At 43.4% G+C, this 26110-nt stretch overlaps 1 protein-coding gene across 2 annotated transcripts in view; it reads left to right on the forward strand.

Moving 5' to 3' along the window:
• Nucleotides 1-26110, forward strand: part of LOC311092114 (uncharacterized protein) — a 42319-nt gene that overhangs the window by 14336 nt on the left and 1873 nt on the right. Inside the window, exons 1-3 of one of the 2 annotated variants that reach the window (XM_084128446.1) lie at nt 21942-22075; nt 22700-22996; nt 23237-23367. In XM_084128446.1, the coding sequence (XP_083984572.1) occupies nt 21982-22075; nt 22700-22996; nt 23237-23367 (522 nt within the window). In that variant the 5' untranslated portion in view covers nt 21942-21981. Of the gene's footprint in view, nt 1-21941; nt 22076-22699; nt 22997-23236; nt 23368-26110 lie in introns of those variants that run through there. The other variant, XM_084128445.1, reaches the window with a different exon arrangement.

Consider the following 26110-nt stretch of genomic DNA (forward strand, 5'->3'; position numbering starts at 1 on the left):
TGCCTGGCCGAGCAGCAGGAGGACCGGGAGAGCACTGGGAGAGTGGCTTGCCGTTATGCTTTGTCCGTCCCGGCTCGAAGCGAGGCGATGGTCTGGGTCAGGGTGCCCCCTAGACTTTATCACCCGGAGGAGTGGGTGCTGGTGGAACCATACAACGAAGGTCCTAAGGTGGAGGTGGCCAGAGGACTGGCATCCGCCCAAAGAGGCCGAATTCGGGTGAGAGTTCGGAACACGAATCCTTTTCCAATCCAACTGTATCGTCATCAGTGTCTAGCCCGAGTCATCTCGGTGAAACCGTGGCAAGTGCAAGAGCCAGGAGAAGTCAAGTTCAGCCAAGTAGGCCCAACCGTAGTGGAAGTTGCTTTGGCGCAGACGGGGATGCACAGCAGGGAGGCTGGAGAAGGACTGCCGGCCCACCTTGGAGGTGAGTCCCTACGGGGAGAAGGGCTGGAGGAGGATCAGAAAAGGCGGCTTAAGGCTTTTCTATCAAAATGGCCACAGTTGTTCTCCACCCACGATGAGGATTATGGGTGTACTAACATCGTTAAGCATCAAATTCCCACTGGAGGGGCCACACCCAGTAGAGAGCGCTACCGACCGGTGCCCCCAACATTGTACTCTGAGGTTCGTGCTCTGTTGCGAGGGATGTTGAATAGAGGGATCATCCGCGAGAGCAGCAGCCCTTGGGCGGCCCCGATCGTACTGGTGAGGAAGAAGACAGGCGCATGGAGATTCTGTGTGGATTATCGGAAGTTGAACCTAGTGACAAAGCGGGATGCTTTCCCATTGCCTCGAGTCGAGGATTCCCTTACTAGCCTCACACGGGCGGCCTGGTATTCCACACTAGACTTGGCGAGCGGCTACTGGCAGGTGCAGGTGGACGAGCAGGACCGGGAGAAGACGGCTTTCACGACCCCCTTTGGGTTATACGAGTGGGACCGGATGCCCTTCGGCCTCTGCAACGCCCCGGCCACGTTCCAGCGACTAATGCAGCGCTGTTTAGGGAGCCAGCTGATGGATACCACCCTGGTGTACCTGGATGACGTGATTATTTATTCCCCCGATTTTGAGTCTCACCTTCAGCACCTGGAGCAGGTGTTCCGCTCTCTGGAGAAGTACGGGCTGAAGCTCCAACCGGATAAATGCCAGCTTTTCCGGAAGGAGGTAAAGTTCCTGGGCCATATTGTGAGTGCGGCAGGGATCGCTGTGGACCCAGAGAAAGTGTCGGCCGTACAGGGGTGGGCGGCCCCAAAGACTGTGCGCCAGGTTCGATCCTTCCTCGGTTTCGTGGGGTACTATAGGAGATTCATTAAGGATTTCTCCAAGATCGCCAAACCCATGAACCAGTTGCTGGGTGGAACGGGACATGTCCGGGGCCGGGCGTCCCCAGTGGTGGAGTGGGATCAGGCATGCGAGATTGCTTTTCAGAAGCTCAAGCAAGAGTTGTTACAAGCACCCATTCTGGCATATGCCGATTTCACACAGCCCTTCATTCTTTACACGGACGCTAGCCATCTGGGCTTGGGGGCTGTCTTGGCCCAGAAACAACAGGAGGAAGAGAGAGTCATCGCTTATGCTAGTCGGAGTCTACACCCTGCGGAGAGAAATGATGCCAACTATAGTTCCTTCAAGCTCGAGTTACTGGCCATGAAGTGGGCGCTCAGTGAGAAGTTCAAGGACTACCTATGGGGAGCAAAGGTAACCGTGGTGACCGATAACAATCCGCTGGTACACCTGCAAACCGCCAAGCTGGGGGCGGTAGAACAGAGGTGGGTGGCTCAATTGGCCAACTTTGACTATCAGCTGCGGTATCGGCCAGGAAGGGAACATACCAACGCAGATGTGCTGTCTAGGTGGCCTGAAGGAGGGCCGGAAGATCTGAGACCCACGCTGGAGGCCGACCGGGACGAGGGAATGATGGTGGGCATTGTGGAGGCACCGGGGCAGCCACCGGAGGAGCCGCCTGCAAGTTGGGGATGGGATCCACAGCGTTGGAGGATGTGGCAGGGCGAAGACGAGGACTTGTTAATGGTCCGGGCCTGGTTGGAGCAGGGCAATTGGCCGGAGGGTGCGGAACGCCGGGCTCAAAATCGAATTGTGAGAGGCCTGCTGGGCCAGAAGGAGAGGCTCCATCTGAAGGAGGGGGTGATTTGTCGGTCCCTCCAGGACTCACACTCGGGTGACCCGGTCTGTCAGGTAGTGGTTCCCGAGGGGAGGTGTCATGCCCTGCTGGAGGCTTACCACACCAGGCTTGGTCATCAGGGGCAGGAGAGGACGACGGCACTCTTGCGACGCCACTTCTACTGGCCTGGGATGGAGGGAACTACGAGGGCCTACCTGCGGGGCTGTCCGCGCTGCACCCTGTTTAAAGCCAGGAAAGAGCCTCGAGCTCCAATGGTCCCCATTCGAGCCAAAGCACCGATGCATATCATCGCTATGGACTATCTGACGTTGGGTAGGCCGGTCGACCGTATCCAAAACATCTTAGTGATCACAGACCTATTCACTAAATATGCCTGGGCCATCCCAACTCTGGATCAGACCGCCATCACTACCGCTAATGCCCTGTGGAGGTATGTCATCCAGCCCTTCGGGTGCCCTGAAGTGTTCCATTCGGATCAAGGACCCAATTTCGAATCCAGGGTAGTACATGAGTTGTGTCAATTGTATGGATGTAGGAAGACCCATACGACGCCCTATCATCCTCAAGGGAATGGAGGGTGTGAGAGGTTTAACCAGACGCTGATCGGTCTTTTGGGGACCTTGGAAGGCGACCAACAGGGACATTGGGTGGATAACCTCCCGGCGATGGTACAGGTATATAATAACAGCATTCATAGTACGACCGGCTACGCACCAACTTACCTGATGTTCGGAAGGCATGTGAGGCTACCAGTGGACCTACTGCTGGGGACTGCGGCGGCTGAAGAAGGAGGCAGCGTAACGGGGTGGGTGACCAGACACCATCAACGCCTTCAACTGGCCTATGAACGGGTCTCAGACCGAATCAACCAAGCCGCAGCCAAGAATAAGAGGTTGTATGACCGTACGGCACGGAGTGCACCACTACTGCCTGGCGAGAGAGTTCTAGTTCGAGACAACCGACGACAAGGAAAGGGTAAGCTCAGTGATCGGTGGGAGCCCCAGCCGTATGTGATCCAACGACAGCCGCGCCTCGATCAGCCTGTGTATGCCATTCGTCCCGAAGGGAGAGCAGGGCCAGAGCGGGTGCTCCACCGCAACCTGATGCGCCCTTGTCCAAACTACCCCAAACCAGCTGTAGAGAGACCGCCTACTGAACCAGTGTGGATGCCTCCCGTGGTGGGATGGGCTGTGGTCCCTCAGAGAGTGGGGATAGGGCCAAGGCCCGAGGAACCGAATTCCCCGCCAAGGCCTGAGGCACCGAATTCCCCGCCAAGACGGTCCCAAAGGGAGAACCGGGGACAACCCCCATCCAGGTATGGAGATTGGGTGTCCGGATCCCGTTCTAGGGACTAGAACGGTTTGGCAGGGGGGTATGTCACGGTGTGACAAAAGCCAGATAAAGAGAGAAAGTAAAATCCTCGTGAAGGCAGTATTATTTGGAGACCTCTGGTGGATGGTCGTCTCATCACACCGCGAAATCTGCTGCCATGGCAGCGAGGCCAATTGCCTGATTGACAACAGGTGAGGAGAATTACAGAGAGTGTTGTGAGAGGAACGTGCATTAAGATGGGGCTTTAAAAAGAGAGAGGAAACAGACGGTCGGTGTGGTTCTCCTCCCGTGAGATACTGTGTTCTGTCGGCGGGTTGTTTATATTTGAAGCTGGACTGTGAAGCAGGGCGAAGATTGAAGCCGAGAAATGGACATGAGAGAGTGAAGTTTTGTCAATGAGATCTAGGGGATATCGTCAACAGTGGGAAAGACGCAAAGTGATGAGTATTTGATCCGTTGTTTATATGCACTGACACTGAAGTGGTGTGGAAAGTCTGGAAAGCGTGTGGCACGAGTGAAGTATTACACCGAGTGAATTAATGATCTGTCTCCAACCTTTGTGCTTCCTGCACTGAATGTGACGATTACTACATCCGTTTGACTGTCTCTGAGAGAAGTGGAGCCCGTGTAGAGACGAGAGTCGATCTGGTGGGAGAAAGACCGGTGGGTGAGTGCTGGCCCGAATGCACGTGTGCGAGTGGAATGCAGTGCCTGAAGTGACGATTCACACGGTTTGTGTTATGGAGTGAAGTTTATCGTGTGGAGAAGTATTAATAGTCTGCTGTGCACTCGCTTCTATAGTCTTTCACCCGCTGTCTCTGAACGGGGTTCGTTACATCCAGCGTCCAACTTACCATTTGAGACAGTCCCACTCTGTGAATGCTGCCGATCCATTAATTCCTGTTACATTGTTGCAGCGTACAGTTGAACTGGAGCGTCTTGCTTAAAGCAATCTTCCTGTCTGGTGGTCTCCACATGTCCCGATCGAAAGCCGCTGCCCTGGTTGGAAAGGAGAGAAGGTAGTACAGATGAATGTTTCATCCACTGTTGAATGGTCAAATCCTGTTGCATTGTTGCAGTGTACAGCTGAACTGGAGCGTCTTGCTTAAAGCATCCTTCCCGTCTGGTGGTCTCCACACGTCCCTATCAAAAGCCGCTGTCTGGTTGGAACGAGAGAAGGTATTGCAGCTGAATGTTTCATTACTGCTGAATGGTCAAATCCTGTTGCATCGATACAGTGTACAGCTGAAGTGGAGTGTCTTGCTTAGAGCATCCTTTCCGTCTGGTGGTCTCCACATGCTTCATCGAAAGTCGCTGTCCTGTTCAGAAAAGGTATTTGAAATGAACGTTTGATATGCTGTTGAATAGTTAAACCCTGCTACCTGGTTACAGTGCACAGCCGAAGTGGAGTGTCCCGCTCAAGTGTCCTCTCCGTCTGGTGGTCTCCAAATGTCCCATTGAAGGCTTGTCCTGTTCAGAAAGAGAGAAGGTATTTCAATTGAACGTTCCATATGCTGTTGGGAAGTTAACTCCTGCTACCTGGTTACAGTGCACAGCCGAAGTGGAGTGTCCCGCTCAAGTGTCCTCTCCGTCTGGTGGTCTCCAAATGTCCCATTGAAGGCTTGTCCTGTTCAGAACGAGAGAAGGTATTTCAATTGAACGTTCCATATGCTGATGGGAAGTTAACTCCTGCTACCTGGTTACAGTGTACAGCCGAAGTGGAGTGTCCCGCTCAAGTGTCCTCTCCGTCTGGTGGTCTCCAAATGTCCCATTGAAGGCTTGTCCTGTTCAGAACGAGAGAAGGTATTTCAATTGAACGTTCCAAATGCTGTTGGGAAGTTAAATCCTGTTACCTGGTTACAGTGTACAGTCAAGTGGAGTGTCTCCCTCAAAGCGTCTTCTCCGCCTGGTGGTCCCCACCTGTCCCTACTGAAAGCCTCCGCCCTGTTCAGAAAGAGAGAAGGTATTTCAATTGAACGTTCCATATGCTGTTGGGAAGTTAAATCCTGTTACCTGGTTACAGTGTACAGTCAAGTGGAGTGTCTCCCTCAAAGCGTCTTCTCCGCCTGGTGGTCCCCACCTGTCCCCACTGAAAGCCTCCGCCCTGCTCAGAAAGAGAGAAGGTATTTCAATTGAACGTTCCATATGCTGTTGGGAAGTTAAATCCTGTTACCTGGTTACAGTGTACAGTCAAGTGGAGTGTCTCCCTCAAGCGTCTTCTCCGCCTGGTGGTCCCCACCTGTCCCCACTGAAAGCCTCCGCCCTGTTCAGAAGGAGAGAAGGTATCACTGTTGAGCGTCGCATCTTGTTGAACCATTGAACCCTGTTGTATTGTTGCAGGGCACAGTCAAAGTGAAGTGTCCTCTTGCCGGGTGGCCTTCCGTGCCCGTGTTGCAAATTGTTGCTGCTGTTCGGAAGGAAGGAGAATAGCCGCGGCACGTGCCTCAATCAAAGTGTCGTCTTGCTGTCCACGGTCCCCTCCTGGCCCGGCCTGCTCGCCACCTGCGCCCCTGTGACCCGTCTGAATTGAGGACCCCCGTCCTCTGGATACTTACCTCTGGGCAGCCTCCGGCACTCGTTCCATCCTCACCACGAGTATTTACCTGGTTCCAGTCCGAATGGGGTCCGAGTAGCCAAGACGTCCTCGTGAGCCCTGTAAAGAGTACTTACCCAGTGACCTACCTGGATGGTGTGTGTCCTCCTTGATCCCTCTCCGACGAGCCGCAGGGTGTTCACGAACGTCCATCTCGCTCCGGTCCAGGGGCCCATCGAATTGCTTCTGGCGACAAGAAGGAAGATTTTAATTAGGACTTTTCAAATTATCTGCTTTTAACTCAATAAAGAAATTGTTATTCCTTTATCCTCTGTCTGCTGTTTGGTTCCTTGACACGCTCCTCGAGGCGGTACCCGGTCTCCAGGGGTGGGTGCAGTCTGGCTTGGCCCACCCCGACCTGTGACAGTCTGGCTTGGCCCACCCCGACCTGTGACACTAACATTCACATTGCACGTGCTTTTTGTTTATGCTCAGTTCTGAGTGAAGCGGCCATTCCAGTTTTTAGGCCCCACCGCACACAAAGTGTCATCGAACAGGCCTGCAACGGGTGTGGACATTTTCAGAGGGAATACATAATTATTTAATTTCAATATAACCACAGAAAGGTTTTCCTTTTGGGAAAGTGAAGCTTTATTTGCTTGTAAGTTTTATTTTCACTTCTTTTTCCATACCCCTGTGATTTGTTTTATTTTATTCTAAGATACATTTTTTATTTTATTTTATTTCATGTTGTAAATAAATACTTTTGAATATTTTTGCATCTAAAATACAGTTGTGGTGGTCTTTTATAAGAATAGCCAAGAGTATTACAAAAATACATATATTAAGTAACATTCAAAACAAGTTGTATTTCTCTACAACGAGCCCAGGCCCAGTCTCATTGTATTAACCACTCCAGCTTTATTTTCTAACTACATGGGACCTGGGTTACATGAAGGTAAGCATAAAATTACGATATGTTGTTCAAAAGTAAAAACAAAACTTATGGACAACCTTATGCGTATATCTGAAGTGCATTACTGAGGTATGCTGTCAAGTGACTTTTCACTGATGCTTTTTGTGGTTTGATGTTGAAAATCTTCTGATGTGTAATTCTTTTGTGATTTTTAAGCTCTGGGATGATTTTAAATGTGCATTTATACACTATGCACCATTGGTTCTCAACTCTGGGCCTGGGGACCCACCATTCTTCACATTTTGTATGTCTTCTTTATTTAACACACATAATTCAGATCATCAGCTCATTAGGAAAGAACATGAACTGAACTGAGTGCATCAGATAAAGGAGACATACTAAATGTGCACAGCAGTGGGTCCCAAGGAACGGAGTTGAGAACCGGAGTGAAAATAAATAGTTGAACCATATGGAAAAGATAGCCAATGATATCCTAAAGCTCTAACCTTTTGTTTAATTTTGGCTTGCCAAATGCTAAAGCAAAATATCAATACATTTCAGCAGTCTTTCTGAGAGTAAATTTATAAATTGTTACGTTTGAATTCATTCTGGATTACTCGGCAATTATTTTCTCAAGTAGAAACGGATACGCATGTTACCTCAATTTTTGCGTCAGATTAGTGACGACTAATATTCGGCACGGATTCAAGTGTACTTGGTTTGCAAAGATGAGTTCTTTCCGTTTAGAAGAGCAAAATGCTGCTTGACCAACCTAAATCTGGGTGCGTCTGTTTTACCTCTATTTTAATTTAGTGTTACTTCAGATAAGTGTACGTGGGACACCACTGGCTTGGCCAATCCAAAGCTATTATAAGAGAAGTAAAGTTGGTCGACTAACGTCTTTAATGGTGGCCAAAACCTCTTCTGAAGTAAAACGATTAAATTCAAATTAAATTCAGGTAGATGCAATTCCATGGGGGCTATTAAAGTATCTTTGATTGTGTACGTGTGAATACGACAAATCTCAGTTATATAGCCAATGACCTCTGTTTAGTGACCGAAACTGACAGGATTGTGACCGTGAGACCCACGTTTAAACAGAATGGCGTGAGGACCTCTGAGCGACATAGTTTCCTAATCTAAAAACGGGGAAAATATAAAGTAAAGAGTAAATAGAATAATCAAACGTTAAAATGGCCACTTTGCCTTCATATAATCTTTAAAAAGACTAGATGAAACGAAATGGCATTTGAAATCTAATAAAAAAATTAAAAAAGAGCGTATGTGCATCTCATCAGCCCTGAGCCAAAAAAAAACCTTTTCATATTCAAATGTATTGACATGAGAACGAGCAGAGATTTGACCATGCGTTTAAAGCGACCAGAGTCCCTCATTGGCTTTCAGCTTGACCTTTGTTGTACTTACAATGCACTGGCCAGTACAGCTGCGACTACAGGGCCAAATCTAAAATAAATCATCTTTTGCAAAACGAACACTTTGACAAATAAGTTGTTCCAGAGACTCTTCAGAGACCAGAAACAATATTATTTAATTTATATTCTTTAATCTAATATAATTGTTTTACAACTCAAATTATAATATACATTATAAGCAGGGCATTAATTGGAGAGGTGTGACATTAATCCTTAAAATTCAATTTCATTGGTTTGCTACCCAGTGCCAAAAGGGGGTGTGCTTTTATTTTTTGCCTTTAAAAAATATGGCTAGAAGTGTGGCACAGGTAATGGCAAACCAAATCATCCTTGACTGGGGTGCACCAACTAAAATTGAATCTGATCAGAGAAGTAAGTTTACAAGGAGGGTATGAAATGCTAAACATCAGACAGAAGTACCACAGCCTTTTGCAGGTCACAAGAGATCTGCACTAACTAAATGTGTTAAACAGCAAATGCTAAGCAGGCAACACCGAAACAGGTGAAATCATTTCTGCCCACAGATCTGGCTGTAATGAGAGCAATGACCATCGACCCATTGGAACTCATGCCGCTACGAGTGATAACAACTCTGATTAATCTCTAATGCTCATATGACACAGCAGACTGTGAAGGCTGAACTGCAAGAGCAGCTTCAGGTGTCACACAATGCACTGAAACAACAGCAATAATTCAGACTTGGTCAATGAAACTCGGTTTCATGTGACAACTGGAATTAAAATGGCAATGGACATGATAATGGAGCAAGTAAAAGAATTCCACATGTCTGAATTTGAAGTTGTTGAAAATATCAGAAGTAACTGTGGTTCTCTCTGCATTTGTTTCTGTCTCAGGTTTACTTCTGCAAATTCCTTGGAGGATGGATGCCAGGACGGGCCGGACCCCACCTGGATCAAAGCCAGGACAGCGGAATTGTTAGAACATAACCTGAGACTCGGGAGATGGGTGAAAGTACAACTAGTGTGAGCGCTTCAATCAATTACAAAATTTACAATTTAATCCGGTCATCGAATGCAATTTAGCCAGCACAACACACACACACACACACACACACACACACACACACACCAAACTGTTGCAGGGAATGAATAATCTCCATTCTTGTATGACTAAGCATATTCCAAGTCACATTTGATTATTTAGATTACACTCTTGCTGCATTTCCTTTGAGTAATTCAGACCAAGAATATTTAAATTCCACAACCATTTAACATCATCACAGTGGTATAGTGAAGAATTGGATATTTAAAATGGGACCACCCTACCTGACCTTGAGAAACACTTGAGACCAGATGTACCATTTGCACTTGCTGACATGAACATGAAATTTTATATTGAACATGACATGATTTTTGTTGCATTATGTGTTCCTATGCATTTCCTTACGACTTTAAGTTCATAAGTGCTCAATCGTGAAGTGGACATTTAAGATGCTTTTCAGGTGTCTCACACAAAGTGTGGAACCAAGGAGAACCCCTTCATCCATTGAGGTCTGCCCAGACAACCGCACCGCTGAAGGTGACAGGATTGGTCAAGAAGGGACAGATTATCATCATGGGGAAGGTGCCAGAGAAGTAGAAGTTTCTCCATGAAGGAATGACACGTCAACTGAACAAGTCACAATTGGTCCAGATTGACCCTATGAACTTTGCTCACATCACAGGATCACAGGAAGAAAACCTGAACGTATTCATCCACCTGCTGAACTCAAGCTACATACACCTGGTGAGACCAGGTGTTCTGCAGGTGAACACAGCCCTCTGAAAGCTTCTACAGATGCTAACATTGCAAAGACAATTTTTGGGTTACATCTCAAGGATTACAACAAACGTCTTACTGTGACCCCGTAAGTGTTCATCCGGATTTGACCCACGGGATCAAGGAGGGAACTGTAAGACTGGAAAATCTGGAAGAACTGGACGAGAGAGCTACTCTCTGAGAGAACAAAGGAAATTAACATTTGAACTCACCCTTGTGCACTATCAAGACGAAAGTCTCACCTCTGAATCATCCTAATCTACATTTCTTCCCCTCATCCCCCACTCCTTCTCCCTCAAGCTAAGATCACCAAAACTCACACAAGAATCTATATGTTTTAATGTGAATAATTATCATCGAGTATTATACATGTTTAGTATAATTTGAAATGTCTCAGTGCGACTGGTACATGTGTCTCATTCCCAAATAAGTAAAACAAAAGGTATTAAGGGAGAGTTTATTAAAAGGTATTAAGAGTTTAGAGATAACTGGCACACAAAGGAAGATGGTCTCTAGACAAATGTCTCCTACCCCCAAAAGGTGTCAACTCTGAATGTAAATTCCCATTGTTAGCAGATGTTTCCATGTGAAAGAGGTTTTGTCTATATAATGAAATGTAGCAAAGGGCTCGGGGCGATTCTGTACCTCAGATCAGCCTGTGAATGCTGAGAGCCGCCGGGACTCAGCATCATGTATTTCTCAACCCGATCTCACGGGAAAACGTACAAATTCTACGAGGTGGCTAATTCGTACGAATTCATACGACCTCACTCGTACGAATTCGTACGATTTTTGCAAAATCGTACATATTTTACGAATTGCCCAATTCGTATGAATTCATACGAATGACCTACCCCTGACCCCGCCCCTAAACCTACCCATCACGTGGGTTTAGACAAATCGTACAAATTCGTACGAGTGAGGTCGTACGAATTAGCCATCTTTTTATCATTCGTACGAATTCGTACGAATTGGTCGTGAGATAGCGTTGGTATTTCCTAATGTCGGGTTTGCATCTCTTCTCTTTATTCCAGAGCATTTGATGTTATTGTATTAATTTTCCTTGGACTGATTATGAAATTGGCATGATACATTTACCTGACATAATAAATTGTTACATTTGATTATTCTAACTGACTTTGACATTATTTTCATTAAAGAGTTAAAAAGAATAGTCAAACATTCGCTCACTTTTAATGATGCACGGATATCATTAAAACCTTTTCATTTATGGAGTCATATGAAATAACGAGAAAATACATATGAGAAAATGTATTGCATTTAATCAAAAATACTTTGCCATGAGAAAAGACCGTAACACGTAGACGTTCCCCGCTGGTCGGATGCCGGACTTTGGACCGATCGAGTGCAGGCTTACATTATCATACAGGTATAAATTCCTTCTTAATTGATTGTTTATTTAAGGTATTTACAAACTATTTTCAATGACAGAGTTCAAGATCAATCTTTTCATTCCTGCTGGGTCCGTGTACTTTTTGATCATTTCATGTCCTGTTTGGAATGGAATAACGAGAAATGAAAACCAGCTCGTTTATTCGTTTTTTTAGTTTGGTTTAAAAAACGAAAAATGAGATTTTGGCTCGATTTTTCATTTTTCGTTTGTTGTTTACAAATCGGTTTATGGGTTCGATATTTCATTTGCACACGTGGTCGGCGCTGAAATGCCGCTTTCATCTGATTGGTCAAAACGCTACACCTTCAGTAGGCTACGAGCTTTTCTGTCAGGAAGAATAAGAGTGTCACAGTTCGCAGTTTTGTCTGTTCATTCTGTGTGTAGGCTACTGTTCTGGTCTGACAGCTGTGCTGACGAGCAATCAGATCAGCGGCAGGTGCGTCTCGTTTATAGTCCTGTGTTTGTCATGTTCATTGTCAGATTATGGGTAAGCTCATATCAGATAGGTGTGAATTTTGTGATAGTATTGAATCTGTGGAACATGTGATTTTTGAGTGTCAGAAATATGAGAAGGAAAGAGTAAAGATGAGAGAGGGCATAAGAAGGTTAGGGGGACAAGGAAATTCACTTAAAGAATTGCTGGGGAAACCATTAAATGATATGATTATGAGTACACTGTTATTTCGATTTTTAAAGGAAACAAGATTGGCAGAAAGGATTATTATTAAGTTATTTCTTCTAGTGGGATTTTTTTGTTGTTGTTTTTTTTTTTGTTGGTGGTTTAGTTATTTATCTCCGGCCCACACTCCAGTACAGTAGGTGGCGGAAATGCACCATTAATGTTGGATGCCAACCGCCGTTAAACAACAACGAAGAAGAAAAATGTTCATTGTCAGATTGTTTGTTCCCTTTCAAGGCGGTCACTTCAACATTACGTCAAAGACGTATATGGGAACTCCCTTCCTCCTCATTTTCACTGAAATCTTATAGGCTAACGCCAGCTGGAGACAGCTGGCCAATTGACGCGAAACATGCAAATGCTGACCGGTCCGCGGGCAGTATAAATAGCATGGGCGCGACAATTACGTCAGAATCTCTTTCTTCACGCTAGAAGTCTTATCTGAAGTCATCGTGGAAGTTGCAATAGAGGTTACTCACCATGTTTCCTCCCCGCATCCGATGGCTGCTAACTTACATGCCAGATATGTGCGGGTCCTATCGACTCGCTCTACCCTAACAAGTTCAACCGAGGCCGCACTCACGGACGACGGGCATGTGCCGGACAGTGCGCGCCCTCAGGGGAATAAACCCGGGCATCCGCGGGGATGAGGCCCACTGCCGCCAGCAGGCCGCTGGTGGGCCCTCTCCCGCCCTAGGACGAGTACGCTGCCCGTCGCCACTCCGGTCCTCTTCGCGGGCTCGCTAGAAGGACTCGACGCGATAGCCCCTGTTGATAAGGAATACTTCAGCCCGGTATCTCAGCCAGGCTACTTCAAGAAGACTCCGTCTTCCACGGCGTCCTTTGGTAGTCGTGCGCAAGACGCGCGTCTAGAGAGACGAGGCAAAGGCCATGGCTCCGTGTCTAAAAGAAAAAAAAAAAAAAAAAAGTACGGATGCTATAGATCTCTAGCAGAGAGGTCTCTAGCCGCCTCGCTCTGACAATGGAAGTGCACAGCCGCAATCCGGTGAGTGTTGTTGCGCAGTCGTTACCGCTTATGCTGTTGACGCTGGGCCTACGTAACATTACATTTTGATGTGCTTACAGCTGATGTTGCCCTGTATCCTTCAGTGCAACTGGCCATGCTGATTTAACTACATATTCACAGTCGTTGTCGCTACGCCACTGACGCTGTGTTTATGTTCACACTGCTCACTGTTATGTGCTATGATTTGTGCCGTTATATTGCCCTGTATCCTTCAGTGCAACTGGCCATTCAACTACGTATTCACAGTTGTTGTCGCTACGCCACTGACGCTGTGTTTATGTACTCACTGCACACTATATGTGCTATGATTTGTGCCGTTATATTTTGCCCTCAGTGCAAATGGCTATTCTGATTACAACATTCACAGTTGTTGTGCTGCCACTGACGCTGTGTTTATGTACACTGATATGTGTGTGTTATGCTTATGCCGCGATATTGCCCTGTATCCTTAAGTGCAATTGGCTATTCGGATTACTACGAAGACACAGTTGTTGTGTGATACAACTGACTCTGTGTTACGTACACGCGTCACACTGTTGTGTTAGGATTTATGCCACTATATATTGCCCTGTATTTTTCAGCGCAAATGGCTATTCTGATTGCTACACAGCACGTAATACCACGTATTCAGTTGTTGCGCGATGCATCTGACGCTGTGTTTAAGTACACACTACACACTGATATGTGTTATGAATTTGCCGTATATTGCCCTGTATCCATCAGTGCAATGGCTATTCTGACCACTACGTATTCACAGTTGTTGCGCGATGCAACTGACGCTGTGTTTATGTACACACTACACACTGATATGTGTTATGAATTTTGCCGTTGTATATTGCCCTGTATCCTTCAGTGCAATGGCTATTCTGATTACTACACAGTACGTATTCACAGTTGTTGCGTGATGCAACTGACGCTGTGTTACGTACACACCGCACTCTGTTATGTGTAATGATTTATGCCATTATATATTGCCCTGTATCATTCAGTGCAATGGCTATTCTGATTACTACTCAGTACGTATTCACAGTTGTTGCGCGATGCAACTGACGCTGTGTTTATGTACACACTACACACTGATATGTGTTATGAATTTTGCCGTTGTATATTGCCCTGTATCCTTCAGTGCAATGGCTATTCTGATTACTACACAATACGTATTCACAGTTGTTGCATGATGCAACTGACGCTGTGTTACGTACACACCGCACTCTGTTATGTGTAATGATTTATGCCATTATATATTGCCCTGTATCCTTCAGTGCAATGGCTATTCTGATTACTACACAGTACATATTCACAGTTGTTGCGTGATGCAACTGACGCTTTGTTACGTACACACCGCACTCTGTTATGTGTAATGATTTATGCCATTATATATTGCCCTGTATCCTTCAGTGCAATGGCTATTCTGATTACTACACAGTACGTATTCACAGTTGTTGCATGATGCAACTGACGCTGTGTTACGTACACACCGCACTCTGTTATGTGTAATGATTTATGCCATTATATATTGCCCTGTATCCTTCAGTGCAATGGCTATTCTGATTACTACACAGTACGTATTCGCAGTTGTTGCGCATGCAACTACGCTGTGTTTACGTACACACTACACACTGATATGTGTTATGAATTTTGCCGTTGTATATTGCCCTGTATCCTTCAGTGCAAATGGCTATTCTGACTACTACGTATTCACAGTTGTTGCGCGATGCAACTGACGCTGTGTTGTACACACCGCACTCTGTGTAATGATTTATGCCATTAGCCTATATATTGCCCTGTATCATTCAGTGCAATGGCTATTCTGATTACTACACAGTGCGTATTCAGTTGTTGCGCGATGCGACTGACGCTGTGTTTACGTACACACTACACACTCATATGTGTTATGATTTTTGCCGTGATATATTGCCCTGTATCCTAAAGTGCATATGGCTATTCTGATTACTACGTATTCACAGTTGCTGTCCGACGCAACTGACGCTGTGTACACACTACGCACTGATATGTGTTACAATTACGCCGCTATATATTGCCCTGTTCCTTCAGTGCAACTGGCTACTCTGATTACTGTGTATTCACAGTTGTTGTGGGCTGCCACTGACGCTGTGTTATGTACATTGATATGTGTCTATGATTTATGCCGTTATATATTGCCCTGTATCCTCAGTGCAATCGGCTATTCTGATTAACGACGTCGATGTCGCTATGCCTCTGACGCTGTGCTTGTACAGCATCAATGTAACTATGCTATCACGTTGCCCTGTATCCTTCAGTGCAACTAGCTATCCTATCTAACTGTGCATAGTCACAGTCGTCGCCACGGCGACTTGCGCTGCATCTGTGTACACACTGAAGCGTTATGCTGTTATGTTGCCCTCAACGTAACTGACCATTGTGTTTGAACTGCGCTTGTTCATGCAGTTCGGTCGCTTCGATGACTAGCGCTGCATTATACACACAGATGTTTTAAATGTGCACACTGATGTGTTATGCTGTTATGTTGCCCTCTATCCTTCAGTGCAACAACCAGCTGTCCTATCTAACTATGCATATTCACAGTTCTGTCGCTACGGCGACTACACTGCACTTATGTACGTACAAGGACGTGTTTATGCTATTTTGTTGCCCTGTTCCTTCAGTGCAAAACTAGCTATCTTAATCTAACCGTGCATATTCACAGTTTCTGGATATATGTACGTGCACGGATGTGTTAGGCTGTAATGCTGCCCTGTTTCCTTCAGTGCAGCTAGCCATCCTGATCTAACTGTGCATCTCAGCTATGGTGACTTACGCTGCGTTATGTACATGGATGCACTATTCTTACGCACTTGTGTTATGCTGTCATGTTGCCCTGTATCTAGTGCAACTAGCTATCCCAGTCGAACTGTGCATATTCACAGTCTCTGTCGATACGGCGACCTGCGCTGCATTATTGCACATGGATGTGTTCATGCTGCTGTGTTGCCCCGTATCCTTCAGTGCCTATATTGAGCTACTGCGTATAGTTGGCGCTACAGCGACCGATGCTGTTACGTACATGTGCTACGCTGTTATGTTGCCCCGTTTCCTTCACTGCAACTGGCTATTCTGTACTAACTCGTATACTCACAGTTCTAGCTACGGCTACGACTGTGTTTGTGTACTTCTGAGGTGCTATGCTATTTTGGGGCTATTATCTAACTGCGTATATTCACAGTTGTTGTCGCTATGGCCACTGGCACTGTGTTTATGTACATTCAGTTATGTGTTAAATTGCACTTCTGTACATCGGCTATGGAACATCGGACTATGTTCTACAAGGGAGTGTCAGTTTCCTCGTGACCCCCTTGCTGGCCTATCATCCCCGGTTCACGGACCTGAGGACCCACGGACCTACCCCCTCAGTAAGGTCCTGCTTCTACAGGCGATCGGCACGATTGGCACCCCAGCCCCAAGCTGTGGAACCTTCTTGTGTGTCCGCTGTTGGGTCCTTCGTTTGAGCAAGACACTTCACACTAATAAGTGCTGAGAGATCTCCTTGAGAAGGACCTTTCCACCTGTTCTCGCCCCAGCGAAGCACTTGGAGACCTACGCTCATTCTATGTGAATGATGTTACATTGTCTCGGACCTAGTGACTGCAGCGTCACTCTCCGTCCGATACCAAACTGCGTTCCGAAGACGCTTACACCGTTCAGAGCACAGATTTATCCCTGCCCGCCTTCTGCTGAAGCTGTCAGCCTCACATGATGCTGATGCTCAGAGTGCTGTTGGCCTTGTAAGGGCTTTGCGGATGTACGTGGACCACCAGGCAGCAGTCTGACTAGCTGTTTGTGTGCTTGGTGGATGGTACTAGGGACTGAGACTTTCTCACTGAATTCGATGCTTTCCATGTGATTTAATGCCTACGGGATATAGGTATGCTGGCTGTCTTCTCAGAACACGTTCGCCAGGGGTTCAAGTTTTATGCACTGCCTATAGCGTCGTGGGTTCGGTGAGTTTTATTAATGTACTCATGAACTGTTACCACCACCAGCTGTGCAGTAGTCTGCATTATGCAGAGTTACCATTGCTGCTAACTCTGTGTTATGACTATAATGTTACATAGCTGTTTCCGCATTACACAGTAGTTTTCAATTTCTGTTAACTCTGTGTATGGCTATAAGGTTATGCAGCTGTCACCGCTATTGCCGTCGACACTGTGTTAACTCTTGTGCTTGAGTGCTTATGGTGTTGTGCTGCCCTCCAGTGCAGCCTTCGCTTCATTGCATTGGATATGCAACTTGGTAGGTCGGAACAGACGTTTCTTGGTCTAGTTTCGCCATCAGTTCGAGTGCTCCTAGCGGCGCTGCTGGCTTAGAACTGTTGTCTCTCGTGGGAGTGTAGCTTGACCCCGTTCAGGGCTTATCTTCACTGCTCTCACGGCGGGATTCTATACAGTTCCCATATACGTCTTTGACGTAATGTTGAAGTGACCGCCTTGAAAGGGAACGTCTCCGGTTACTATCGTAGCCTCGGTTCCCTGAGAGGCGGGAACGAGACATTACGTCAGCCGCCGTGCTCGCCGTTTGATCAGCTGTGCTAGCGTTCAGTCTTGATTCTGACGTAATTGTCGCGCCCATGCTATTTATACTGCCCGCGGACCGGTCAGCATTTGCATGTTTCGCGTCAATTGGCCAGCTGTCTCCAGCTGGCGTTAGCCTATAAGATTTCAGTGAAAATGAGGAGGAAGGGAGTTCCCATATACGTCTTTGACGTAATGTCTCGTTCCCGCCTCTCAGGGAACCGAGGTTACGATAGTAACCGGAGACGTTACTGGTTCTCTGTGTCTCGCTCTGTGCAGTTTACCTCCAGTTCCTGTTCATTTCGGACTATTCTGTCGTCAGTGCCAGTGCTTTGGACTGTTGCCCGAGTTTTGCTTCTCGCCGTTGTTTTCCTTCATTGTTTCCTGTCTTCGAGGATATTCAGCCCACTGCAGTCTATGCGCTGCCAAGGACCTGCCGACCAGAGACTTTATATTTACCATCCTGCCTTGTCTTGTTCTCTTGAGATTTCTAATAAACCTTATTCTCATTCGCAATTGGATCCAGTGTTTTCGTACCTGACAAAGAGTCAGTACGAGTGCGGCACTGACAAATGCACTTTAATAAAATAATGTCTGAAACCACCACTCACTGTTAACTACGCACAATATTTGAATCAGAAATATTTGATGTTTCTCTGAGTTTTCTTTATATATTTAAACATTATTATTATTATTATTATTATTATTTATTATTATTATTATTATTATTATGAGGAATTGACTCCTTTTTTTAATTGACCTAAAGAAAACTTTAATGTTTCACCAAATCCAGCTCAGACCTTCAGACTGGTCTGACTCGCTTATATCTTTTCTAACTGGTCAGAGTTTCCCAAAAAATCCATTGACTTGCGTTATCTGAGCAATGAAGGCCGTACTACTTAATGCTGTCCACTAGAGGGGGCGACAGGATAATAAGTCTTTTCTACTCTTTCCCTGTTTGCATCAGTTTAAATGACAAAAAAATGCATGAATTTCATTCATAAATAGGCCATATCTGTGTATCCACTCTCTAGTTTATTTTATTTTTATTTTAAGTTTATTCACACTGGTTTTTGCATTTAATGTTTGTCCATCTGGAACTTTTTTTTGTCATGAGCTCTATATTTTAAGATGTAACCTACTAGAAAAAAAATATATATATAATTCAACAACACAAACTCTGTTTTTACACTGCAAATTTGTTTTCCTTTCAAGCTATAGCCTACAAGTTATAAAGTTATTAAGAATAAACAATATTTTCTCCACACAAGATGTTTAAAAACCCTGTATGTGTTTTTTGTGAAGACGAGCGCATATCTTACAAAGGTTCCAGTTCTGTTTAGGCTATTGTAGTTTGTAATGCTTGTTATGTTCCTAAATTTATATAGGCCTAACACATTTAAACATCTATCTATCTATCTATCTATCTATCTATCTATCTATCTATCTATCTATCTATCTATCTATCTATCTATCTATCTATCTATCTATCTATCTATCTTAGCTGAAAATTAAAATGCGGATTGATCAGTGCAGAGTTATTCCAGACGCCTCCCGGTGCTATTCGTTGGAGTAATCACAGATTATGAACAGATGTTCCCTTAGTGACGACGAAATGGGGGTTACTATGGAAGTAAAATAATGGCAATGTTTTTGAAACAAAAAAGCTTGTTGAATTGCACTACTCGAAAAAATATGCATTGCGCATTAACCCTGCTTGCATTTTAATGCATTGTATTTTCAGGGCTTGCATTTTTATGGGCTGAAATTCAACATGGTTGTATATTTAAGCTGTGAATATTTCAATTCAAAACATTTCACACACGTTTTCATTATTAAAAATTCAATAATCAATATTCACCTTTCAGATTTCACTTCCAAAATGTTCATTCTGTTTAAAAATACAACCTATAATATTCAACGGGCAATTTTCGGCCCATTTTATTTCGCTTCCACAAATTCAGTGGTTCAAATTCGACAGAAAATTCAACATTTGACATCCAGGAACGGCAGGAATATCAGTAGATTGATGATCTCCATAAGCTGTTAGTCGGCCTCACCAGCAGGGGGTGCAAGCGGCTGTTGACGAAGAAAACTATAGAGCAACGGATGAGAGCATAGATATCATATAATAAACATAGATATCATCATAGATATCATATATAAACGCTAGATGTCTTATGGCGCAGTCACTTCCGGAATCACCGTTCGGCCATCTTGTCACAGGCAGGCTTAATGTAAAGTGAGTGATCAGCACGCACACAAATCCTCTTATCTCGTGAGAAATCTTGACGGATTTACAAACGGTTTGGTTTCTTACAAACGTTATTAACGTGGCTATAATTCAGAATGCTTGAACATGTATGTTATAATTATTCATATGTATGCAGTGTATGTATGCAGTGTCATAACTACATCTCTGACTTTTATAACAAACCAAACCGTTTGAAAATTGGTCGAAAATTGAGCAAGTTATGGTTATTTAAAAGTACATGCACCATTAAACGAGTGAGCGAGCTGTCTGTGGCAAGATGGCCGCCACGTGCGGACGTCGACCTCCATTGGCCAGCAGCGTGCACGAGACATCTAGCGTTTATATATGATATCTATGATAATAAATGCTATATGTCTTACGGCGGAGTCTCTTCCGGCATCACCGTTCGGCCATCTTCTCACAGGCAGGCTCTGATGTAAGGTGAGTGATCAGCACGAACACAAATTTATCTCGCTGAAATCTTGACGGATTTACAAACGGTTTGGTTTCTTACAAACGTTATTACGTGGCTATAATTCCGAATGCTTGAACATGTATGTTATAATTATTCATATGTATGCAGTGTCATAACTACATCTCTGACGTTTATAACAAACCAAACTAAACCATTTGAAAATCGGTAGAAAATTGAGCAAGTTAAGGTTATTTAAAAGTACATGCACCATTAAAACACAATGTTATGAGTGAGCGAGCTGTCTGTGGCAAGATGGCCGCCACGTGCGGACGTCGACCTCCATTGGCCAGCAGCGCGCACGAGACATCTAGCCGTTATTATATGATATCTATGGGTGAGAGACTCATTCATTCGTTGAATTACAGAAATGGAGCAAGCAGTAGCTATTTGTGATTATTATCAGGGCGATGAATTGTGATGATTATCATATGGAAAAGCTGATAAAGACACAAAAGTTTTGTTTACATTAAAGTCTGTTACTTTTGTACATGTAGGCCTACATGTGAGCCGGAGAGGATGATGGGACATGTAGTGCAGACGGTGACTAACAGGTGACAGTGACAGGGGTAATGTGTGGAATAGTGAATAGTATAGGGGGCAATTTCAAACATAGCCTATAATGTTACAAGCAGGTGATTTTGGTCAATGTTGGAACTAAACTCTGTAGGAAAGTGGATCTCGAGGGCCAGAGTTGAGAACCCCTGCTTTAGAGTAAGCATATGTATGAATAATATATTTTATTTAATAAGATGATTTCTTGTTCATTTTGACAAAAAAACTGGCTATACATATTCAATCATTTTACAAAATAAATAGATTAAAATGTGTCAACACTCCACAAACGTGACTTACTAGATCAGGATGTCCCAAATGAGGGTTTGTGAGAGAACCGAAGCAGGTTTGTAAGTTGATGAAAAGCTAATAATTAAATTTAATGCAAAGTAAAAAAAAAAGAAAAAAAAAAGTGACTGCACAATTAATTTAAATAAACTGAAATCGCAGTATAGGTTAGTAGTGTGATTATCAGAGTGAAGAGAGGCACTGTGTTTCAGGTGTGCAGCATCAGCATCAGAGCTCTTTGGTTCACAGTAAATGTTGCTTCTCACAAACTCCAACGCTGTATGTGCATTGAGTTTAAAGCATTGCGTTTGCATTTCTGCACTTTGCTTTACAAGTTTACAGCATTTTTACCAGTATTCTGCCAAAATAAAAGCTTATACAATATGTCATCAATATTGACTTGTTTAGGTTTAGGCAATTTGAGAATATTTATTATTATATATAATATACATTTTTTCAGGATCTAGGATGACACTATATTTACTATGCAGAAGCTTCCCCTCAGCTTCCTTTACAAAAAAAAAAAAAAAAAGTCACTGTGCGTGACCACTTCCACCTGATTTTGTTTAACAGAAACTATAGTCATTGTCACAAAGAGCTGCGAAGATGTTGTACGTTGTGAGATACAGTTTTCTATTGATCAGTATTTGTATAAGAAGCATGTCATGGGCAGCCACAGTGGTGCAAGGTATGAATATGTGTAAGTATATATATATATTTTTTTATTATTTGTTAACATTAGTTAATGCACTGTGAAGTAACATGAACAAACATTGAACAGCTGTATAATGTTATTAAAAATACAGTAACAAATATATTGCTAATGGTTAGTTTATGTTAGTTAATACATTAACTAATTTTAACAAATTAAACATTATTAATAGTGGGGTGAAAGGTGGTGACAGTTATAGTAAACTTTGTGTACACAAACAATGTAGTCAATGCTCAAGTTCATGTGTAGAGCCCCTGGTGATACTTCGAGCACCGTTTTATGTTGTGTCGAGCCTCCTTAGTGTTTTAAAAATAGCGATTTTGATTCTATCATAGAAGTGTCCCATGCACTCCCATTCAAAAGGCATTTTGACCTAAAACGAAAATACGGTCAATCTTAAAAGTGGCGTTTCCATTCTAATTATGCTTTTACACGAAAGTTTGACTCAGGTAGATTAACAAAAAGAGCCTAGGTTCAATTTTGGAGAGTTACCCTTTAAGAAAATATCAAGCACACACAAGATAGCTTTGCAAATTAATTAATGTATTTAAGTGTTTGCAGAAAAAAAAGCATTAAGTCTAAAAGTCTTAATAGTTGCTTTTCTTCAAACAGTAATCAGATCTTCTGGCCATGATGTCACCATCGAGTGCGCTACTGATAAAAGTCCTCAAGATGGAGTGTACATGTACAAACAAGGAGCAAGTAAACAGCAGACACTCTTCTACTTTTACAAAGAAAAAAATCTTACCTTTAAAACAGCGAACGAATCCAAAGTCAATGTAAGTGGAGCACTTCCCAACCTTAGTGTCACCCTCTTACATGTAACTGCCGAAGACATTGGGCTTTACTGGTGTGAATTTAATTTGGAAGAAAAAAATACTGCTGGCAAGTTCACTTGGTTATGGATAGGTAAGTGTATTTTATTGCATGTAAATAATTGTATTCTAAAACATGATGAGTTTATTATATGAAAGTACCGCATGTGTTTAGTATGTAAATGGTGTGAATGGGAAAATTTTGATGGAGAGATTTAGAAGTACAATCACTTTCTGATTGATATTAAATGGAAAAATGCATAGAGTATAAAAAGTATAATTCAATAATTCTCTGGCCCTGATTTTTATTTATTTATTCTGTCATTGAAAAAAGAAAAAGAAAAAGAAAAAGAAAAAGAAAAAGACTGCCCAGAAGATGCTCTTCCTATTGTGGAGATCATCCTCATTGTGTGTGCTGTCATGCTACCACTGCTCATCAGTGTTATCTGCTGTATGATTCTGAAGGTAAGCATAAAATTACGACATATGTTGTTTAAAAGTAAAAACAAAACTTATGGACAACCTTATGCGCATGTCTGAAGTGCATTACTGAGGTATGCTGTCAAGTGACTTTTCATTGATGCTTTTTGTGGTTTGATGTTGAAAATCTTCTGATGTGTAATTCTTTTGCGATTTTTAAGCTCTGGGATGATTTTAAATGTGCATTTATACACTATGCACCATTGGTTCTCAACTCTGGGCCTGGGGACCCACCATTCTTCACATTTTGTATGTCTTCTTTATTTAACACACATAATTCAGATCATCAGCTCATTAGGAAAGAACGTGAACTGAACTGAATATCAATACATTTCAGCAGTCTTTCTGAGAGTATATCAGGGTTACTGACTCATTACCTTGATACTGATTGAGAAAGACTCTTTAGTTTTCTGTTCATTTTTTGGCAAGCAAAAATTAAATTAAGGATTTTTAACTTTTAAATCAGAAGAGCCACCATGAAATTTTCCATAATTTATTTATTTCACAATAAATCAATTCACAACACTGTTGAACGGGAGCAACACACAAGCCTTGCCGTTTCAGAGATACTCTGACTCAGTTGTCTTGCTAACAATTTGGCCGTTGTCAAAGTTGCTCAGATCTTTATTCCTGCCCATTTCTCCTGCATTCAATACATTGAATATGATTGTTTGCTTACCATCTAATCTACCCATTCCTAAATATGTGGCCTTGTTAGGAAATGATCAACAATATTCGCTTCAACTGTGTTATGATGATGCGGAGATGAACCCAATCGCAGACAGTAAATACTTCACACAGGGTTTATTAACGACAAAAACAGAAAACAAAACCCACGAGGGGGCAAAACAAGACAGGATAGACTATTTTAGACTGACAACACTAGACTAAGACTCAGACAATAAACTAACAGCTAAGACAGGATCCAGAGGCGGACAGAGTACACAGCTTCATTACTTGAGTAAAAGTACAGATACCCCTTGCTAAATTTTACTCAAGTACAAGTAAAAGTACTACAGTCAGATGTCTACTTAAGTAAAAGTACTAAAGTACTTGTTTTTAAAAGTACTTGAGTATCAAGAGTACAAGAGTACATTTTCTAAATATTGCATTACTACTGCCACAGTGCTTACATTGGTAAACACAGCAAACACTTGAAGCGAAAACTATCATTAACATGTTCAGAAAATTGAAATAGTCTGGCAAGGTGGGGGAAGACTCATGAATATTCATTAGGGAAGTCATCCCTGATTGGTCTGATGACCTACCCCTAACCCCGCCCCTAAACCTACCCATCACTGGGGTTAAGACCAATCAGAGATGACTTCCCTAATGAATATTCATGAGTCTTCCCCTACCATCCTGGGAAAAAAAATACTCCCGGGATGGACCTGTTGCATCTTCATCCATTGTTTAGTCCATGGTTTCGTCTCTTATCTAAATCTGACCATGGAGTCAACTTTGGCGGAAAGCTGAAGGTGATTACTGATAGGCTGTCCCAATCAGTGGCGCCTGCACAATCCAATCACATTTGAGAGGGAAACAAATTGAGGGTTTCCGAGGGTTTTTTTTTTTTTTTTTTTTTTTTTTTTTTTTGTAGTAACGGGTACTTCACAGTTATGGATAGAAATGTAGTGGAGTAAAGAGTACAATATTTGCCTCTCAAATGTACTTGAGTAAAGTCATGAGTACTCCCCAAAAATGATACTCAAGTAAAGTACAGATCCCTCAAAATTGTAATTAAGTACTGTACTCAAGTAAATGTACGCCGTTACTGTCCGGCTCTGACAGGATCAAACTCTTCTTTCTAGACAAGACTTTCAACAGGTTACTCACGGATTGATTCACACAATGAACCAGCACAGGACAGCAAACACAAGGGGATTAAATAGGGAGAAACTAATAATGACGGCAGGTGACACAGGTAAAGCAATAATGACAAAACGAGGATAACAAGGGGGCGGGGCAAGGTAACGAGACAACACAAGCACATGGCCCAAACACAAGGCCATGTGCTTGCACACAAAACACGGGTCTGTCATGATCCTGCCTCAAGACTAGGGAAAATCAAGGACACGAGGGCAGAATCATGACAGACTAGTCATAATATTTTGGCTCATCAATGTATATTACTATTGTATTGCGTGCAAAGGCAAGTAATATGATGATTTGCAGCTCAAGAAATATTTCTGATTATTGCCAATACAACTGTTTTATTTTATTTTATTTTATTATTCTTTCAGGAAAATATATGCAGCCACATAAAGCTACTCTCACCTTGATTTGCAAATTTAATAGGATTTATTTAAAATATTGTAATTAATACAGTACTATTAGTTTCAGCTTCATATTGTCAGAAGCTAACATTTTGAGGCAGGAAACACTGTGGTCTTTCTTCATTACCCACTATTGTACTTGTTAATAAGGGTGATACAGTATATGCCTCATCAAATTTTCTTGACTTTTTACCGCACCGGCTGCGCCACAACAGAGGCTGTCACTTGGACGCGGATAAAGCGAATGTTGCAAACCCATTTGGGTAACATTTTATTTTGATGGTAATTTTTTTAACATCCTGTTGAGTATAAGTAACGTTGCATCTATGTGTCAACTAACACTCATCAGAGTATTAGTAGACTGTCTGCTTAATATCTGCTAACTCTTTATTGTGTTGGTCCCCCAACAGGCATTCTACTGACTATAAGTAACTTTGCAACTACATGTCAGC

This window comes from Abramis brama, assembly GCF_963993115.1.
Source record: "Abramis brama genome assembly, chromosome: 11".
In the NCBI taxonomy this organism is placed as follows: Eukaryota; Metazoa; Chordata; class Actinopteri; order Cypriniformes; family Leuciscidae; genus Abramis; species Abramis brama.